The 6744-nt window shown below is 40.4% G+C and overlaps 1 protein-coding gene across 1 annotated transcript; it reads right to left on the bottom strand.

The window, feature by feature from the left end:
* Positions 1–1239: 1239 nt before the first annotated feature.
* On the bottom strand, positions 1240–4272 carry LOC119562571 (RNA polymerase I-specific transcription initiation factor RRN3-like). Its single transcript, XM_037875784.1, has 3 exons — positions 4230–4272; positions 1567–1816; positions 1240–1505 (listed from the first exon to the last, which is right to left on the bottom strand). Exons 1-3 carry the CDS (start codon positions 4270–4272, stop codon positions 1337–1339), a joined length of 462 nt encoding a protein of 153 aa, XP_037731712.1. The 3' UTR covers positions 1240–1336.
* Positions 4273–6744: the final 2472 nt, after the last annotated feature.

Below are 6744 nucleotides of genomic sequence, written 5' to 3'. Positions count from 1 at the left end.
GGCGAATCTTGCCGATCCTGACAGAAGTCTGGAAAGCGCAGCCGTTAACTACCTTGAGTCCGGTATGAAAGGTGATTCCTTTTAATGGGGAACCAAGTGCTTGGGAGGAGTATAGAGGAGACCCGGTCGACTGTTACGAGTACAGCTCTGGCGACGTCGAACGAATGCCCGAATATTCAAGCAGTATTGGGCAGACGTGGCACCGTCTCACCCTAGTCAGAGAACGTTGTCCCATCCCTAAGCCCCAACAGCCCAACTCTTCGCCATCTCTTACGACTGGCAGTGGAAGTATCCGGTGCGGCGGAGGCCAACAAGCACGAAGGATCACCGAGACGTCGTCGCACGAGAAGCATCAGCACAATTCCATACACTTTGGATCCGGAGCCGTTTATAAACGCCTCATAACCAAAATTCTGAACTGTTGTTACTGTTTAGCCGGTCGGCCACGTTAACCATAAATATGGTGGGACGAACGCACAAATCTACTGAGCTAGTCTCACTAATTTCGTACGGAGCAAAAATATAAAAAAAAGTTCATTACAATGGTTTTTGATAAACAAAACCAAATTTCAAATACACTTTTACAAGACATTAGCGACAGCCATTAGCGTTGTGGGCAGAATGTATTCGGATAACAAACTTGAGCTGAACCAGAAGTCAAGGAATCTTCTGCTTGACCAGTTGTCTTTTGGCTTTTCCCAGATCTCAAAAAAATCGCTTTTGCTCTCTGCCTGAGGTTGGTTCTTTTTCCCTTTTACTGGCTTTGTTGCCGGTGCCTTGTGCATCGCATTAGCTTCCTCAAACTCCCTGGCTTTCATACCCAGGTCTAATCCGGCAGCTTTTGGGCTGCTTGCCTCTCCTGCTGAGCGGGAGCTAGGCCTCTTGCCCTCGTACTTCACACTTTTTCTGGCGTTCTCGTCAGTACGCTGCTCTTCCTAATAGGGTCAGCCTTTGTCCGTCGCCTCCTCGAGGAATTTCCGGCCGCTCTCCTAGTTTGTATGCTAAAAACGTAAACTAAAATCGGAGAGTTTTTAAAACATGACTGCACTCTCTGTCCACAGAACTCTCATCCTGGGTAAGGGGAGAGGGACGACGCGTAGACCAATTAAAACGATATAGATAATGAACGAATACAAAAATCTCACAAGGCTGGTGTTCCCTTTGGTTTTCGTTTATTAATTACACGTATGTTTTTTAAAGACAAATAAATTCGTTGAAACTGTTTTTTTCACTGGTAAAGGTAACTTAGAGTCCATAACTTCATCACATTTCTTAAATAAGTTAAATGGTAAGTCGCGGAAGACGGTGAAGATGAAAGGGTACCGTTTTTGTCAAACTATTGCTTCGTAGACATTTCCAAATGCTTTAGCATGTCCGATATAATGAAATCGTCCTCCTCGTCATCTGGTGGTGTAGAAAGGGACTTATTGGTAGAGCCACACACACAATTATCCGTGCCTTTGCATTGGTGAACTATGAAGTTGGCCTCAATATACTTCTTCGATCTTAAAATGAATAAGGACTTTTGTATATTGGCATATAAGGAATTATATGATGAATACTTACAGCTTTAGCACATAGTGGTTGAAGGGGAATAACGTTTCAAGCTTTTCCTCGGTCTTACATTTTCCACGGACGGAAACAATGGGTAGTTTACGCCGAGGGCTACTATGCAAAACTGTATAACAGTAGGCCAGCTGGTAAGTTCTCGAAACATCAGCGAATGCTGTGGCCACTGAGGCTAGACAGTATCGCAGGGGATTTAAGTGACATCCCGCGATGCGGGATAACTGCAGACACTCAAGAAAATGCAAATCTAAAAAAAAATTTTAAAAAATAACAATTTAATACTGTTGTATATGTACATGCTTAGGTATTTAAGACTATGTCATTAGGGCTGCTTTTTTAGTACAACTTTTAAGGCCATACCCTCACCCCCATTTTATAAAATTGTATATGAGAGTTTGTAAAAATCGGATAATCGGATCGAATTAGGATGAACCTTTACTTTAAACAGTGGTGCCCACTGGCCTGACTTGCGAGTCTGGTAGTCCTCTGCCGGCTCTCTGCCGCGACACCGACCTGTAAACGGTCATGTGGCTTTGGCAAGCGCCTTACATTTACGCACACAAATGCAAGTCTTACGTATTATTGTTTGTGTGTGGACACCACTGCTTAAGAAACTTTATCTTATCTCCCTACCCCACCCCCTTCCTATGTGACATGATGCATTAATTGATAAGAACTAAATCTCATTTATCATTTATCTCTATCATTTTATCTCTAAAGTCTAAAGTCTAAATAAGTCTTTATTGAAATATATATATATATAGTGACATATTCACATATTCAGTTATGTACCAAGATATAAGAATATGCAGCGTAGGCGATCCCACGCTGAATTAATGTAAACAATCCACATCCGGAGCAGGCAATGCGGTTTTTTAATAACATAAATCACTAATTGACGCACCCTGAGTAGCACTCTTACTCTCAAAAATATTGTATAAAATCAATATCCCAAGCGGGAGACTCGATCCCAAACTTATGTACAATCAATATCCCAAACTTTTGTAAACAAAGGGTAGCACAAGAACGATTTTTGTCACAAGAAATTAGTCTTAAGCTGAGATCAATCGAATAAAGACGTTAAACTAAATCTTCCTTAATTTATTCTCCATAGCGTTGTCCTTAGTCAACTGACGGGTCATTAGTTCGACTCATTCAAATAATAAACATTTTACTAGCGCAGTCGGTAGGATACAAATAGTATTCGAAAAAAAATAACGTCGAGTGGAAAATAAATAAAATTTTATAATTCAGTTCTCGATTAATAATTATGCGACCCTTCAACCCTCAACTTGGAATATAATTCCAATTCGGTTTTCCAACAAAAAGTGGAAGATTAAAAACAAAACTAAAAAACACAATAAGTCAAAAGGCAACTAGCAGTTACAAAAATAAAAATAATAACATGTACAATTAAAAAAAAACTAAGTTAAACAAACACTAAAACAAAACTTTTATTTTTACTGTAACAATGAAATCACAACTTTACAATAACAATGGAGCAACCAAATATAGCCGCTCCCCAAATCGTGGCGCTAAACGACAACAACCTTGCTGAAGGGTCGTCGGCAACTAAAAGACATCATGCCATTTAAGGGTGATAAAGAAACCCTCTACACCTTCATCAGCAGAGTGGACTATGTAATTTCACTCTACCAAACTAATGATGATGTGCGTCATTAGAGGATTTTACTTGGAGCCATTGAAAGAAACTTAGATTCACGATTATTGGGCCTTCCGAGCATCGAAGACTGGCCTACCCTTAAATCGAGACTAATTGCAGAATTAAAAGCGCAAACACCGAACTAAAAACTACTGGAGAACTTCGGGGAGACACCTTATAAGGGAAATCTGAGAGCATTCTGCGAAGAAGCGGAAACACGACGTCAACTACTGAATTTGAAATTGCATCTGGAAGGTAACCAACAAGATTTTCTTATTTATGTACAGGCGATCAAAGATTAAAATACGGATCAGAAAATTACCAATACAATTATTCACTATTTTGGCTCATAAAGATACGCACAAAATGAGGGAATATATGAAGAACATATTAATTTTGAATTAAATAAAAATCTAGAAATCCGTAATAAAAATGCAAACCTTATTATTATGAACAACAGTATTATGACCACAATCAATACTATGTTGATTAATGAAGGGCAACAACAGATACAATCCATCCAAAATGCAAAAGAAGAAAATCAAAATAGCTCAGAACCAAACGAAAATTTTCGGTTAGCAGCCCCGGACAACACCAGTACATAGAAATAGCATACAAAGGTTGCACATACAAATGCCTTATAGACACAGGATCCACAATAAATATGATCAATAAAAATATATTTCGTCTTCCCATTCAAAATAATAAATGTGAAGTTTTGACATCAAATGGTCCTATTAAATCTCATTTGAATTTTTACAAAATATAAAAAAATTTGGGTGTTATAGTCGTTTGTGGGCGTGGCACCCTGCTGAAATAAACTAGCGCTGCGACTCGGCTAATTATCCTTATCAAGAATATATATACTTTATGGGTTCGGAAACGCTTCCTTCTACCTGGTACATACTTTCCGTCGAATCTAGTATACCCTTTTACTCTACGAGTAACTGGTATAACAAGAAAGAAGGATATCTTCGTCAAGCCGAAGTTTATGTACCCTTGCAGGTCGTTTCTATCGGAGCAATGCATATACAGAGCATTCCGGTTTTTAGAAAATAAATAAAAAACAAGAAAGAAAGTTAACTTCGGCAAGCCGAAGTTTGTATACCCTTGCAGTTATAATTATTACATTTAAAAATACAAAAAATGATATTGCCAATAGTCCCAATAGATAATATGTCAAAAAACATCGAAGCTATAATTTGTTTCATATTATTTTCCCACCAATTTTCCGATCGTTCCAATGGCAGCTATATGATATAGTCGTCCGATTTTGATAAAATTAAATTCCAAATTCAGAACTAATTGAAAAATTTTATTTCCAAGCGTAGGAGGTTATATGTTTAAAAGCACCGAAGCTATAATTTGTTTCATATTATTTTCCTACCAATTTTCCGATCTTTCCTATGGCAGCTGTATGATATATTCGTCCAATTTTAATAAAATTAATTAATAATTAAAAAATGGTATTTCCAAGCGTAGGAGGTTATATGTTAAAAAACACCAAGGATATAATTTAAAAAATTCCTATGGGAGCTATAAGATATAGTTGTCCGATCCGGCTGGTTCCGACTTATATACTACCTGCAAAAGATATAAGACTTTTGGCAAAGTTTCAGCCCGATAGCTTTAAAACTGAGAGACTAGTTTGCGTAGAAACGGACGGACAGACGGACAGACGGACATGGCTAGATCGACTCGTCTAGTCATGCTGATCAAGAATATATATACTTTATGGGGTCGGAAACGTCTCCTTCACTGCGTTGCAAACTTCTGACTGAAATCAATATACCCTCTGCAAGGGTATAACAAGGAAGAACGCTATAGTCAAGTACCTCGACTATCAGATACCCGTTACTCAGCTTAAGGGACCAAAGGGAAATGGATATATGCAAGCAGCAAAGCGAGATTGAAATGCGCCACCTACCCGTGATCTCTATATATGGATATGTGGGTGGACGACAGATTTAAGCGTTATGGGCGTTAGAGTGGGCGTGGCAAGGTATTAACGAGACCAATACATTTCAGTTAAAATTTTGTATCTAGCATGAAAATTGTGGGCGCCATAGGCTTGGGCGGTTTGTGGGCGTTAGAGTGGGCGTGGCATATTCGCGTAACAAACATGCGCTGCGTACAAGGCTACGGAATCTAAATCTGAGATCCATATTCTATATCTTTGATAGTATCCAAAATATCCACGTTCATATTTACTATTTTTTGAAGTTTATGGGCGTTAAAGTGGGCGTGGCAAACAAAGGTAGCTGGCAATACACGGCTAAGTTGAGTGAAAACTCGGTCGACACTTAGGAGGACTGCTCTAGCTATTTGATTGCCCGTGGCTCCGGCGAATCTTGCCGATCCTGACAGAAGTCTGGAAAGCGCAGCCGTTAACTACCTTGAGTCCGGTATGAAAGGTGATTCCTTTTAATGGGGAACCAAGTGCTTGGGAGGAGTATAGAGGAGACCCGGTCGACTGTTACGAGTACAGCTCTGGCGACGTCGAACGAATGCCCGAATATTCAAGCAGTATTGGGCAGACGTGGCACCGTCTCACCCTAGTCAGAGAACGTTGTCCCATCCCTAAGCCCCAACAGCCCAACTCTTCGCCATCTCTTACGACTGGCAGTGGAAGTATCCGGTGCGGCGGAGGCCAACAAGCACGAAGGATCACCGAGACGTCGTCGCACGAGAAGCATCAGCACAATTCCATACACTTTGGATCCGGAGCCGTTTATAAACGCCTCATAACCAAAATTCTGAACTGTTGTTACTGTTTAGCCGGTCGGCCACGTTAACCATAAATATGGTGGGACGAACGCACAAATCTACTGAGCTAGTCTCACTAATTTCGTACGGAGCAAAAATATAAAAAAAAGTTCATTACAATGGTTTTTGATAAACAAAACCAAATTTCAAATACACTTTTACAAGACATTAGCGACAGCCATTAGCGTTGTGGGCAGAATGTATTCGGATAACAAACTTGAGCTGAACCAGAAGTCAAGGAATCTTCTGCTTGACCAGATGTCTTTTGGCTTTTCCCAGATCTCAAAAAATCGCTTTTGCTCTCTGCCTGAGGTTGGTTCTTTTTCCCTTTTACTGGCTTTGTTGCCGGTGCCTTGTGCATCGCATTAGCTTCCTCAAACTCCCTGGCTTTCATACCCAGGTCTAATCCGGCAGCTTTTGGGCTGCTTGCCTCTCCTGCTGAGCGGGAGCTAGGCCTCTTGCCCTCGTACTTCACACTTTTTCTGGCGTTCTCGTCAGTACGCTGCTCTTCCTAATAGGGTCAGCCTTTGTCCGTCGCCTCCTCGAGGAATTTCCGGCCGCTCTCCTAGTTTGTATGCTAAAAACGTAAACTAAAATCGGAGAGTTTTTAAAACATGACTGCACTCTCTGTCCACAGAACTCTCATCCTGGGTAAGGGGAGAGGGACGACGCGTAGACCAATTAAAACGATATAGATAATGAACGAATACAAAAATCTCACAAGGCTGGTGTTCCCTTTGGTTTTC

This window comes from Drosophila subpulchrella, unplaced genomic scaffold, assembly GCF_014743375.2.
Source record: "Drosophila subpulchrella strain 33 F10 #4 breed RU33 unplaced genomic scaffold, RU_Dsub_v1.1 Primary Assembly Seq63, whole genome shotgun sequence".
NCBI lineage: Eukaryota > Metazoa > Arthropoda > Insecta > Diptera > Drosophilidae > Drosophila > Drosophila subpulchrella.
The sequence above is the reverse complement of the archived record's forward strand: the minus strand, read 5'-3'. Positions and strand labels throughout refer to the sequence as shown.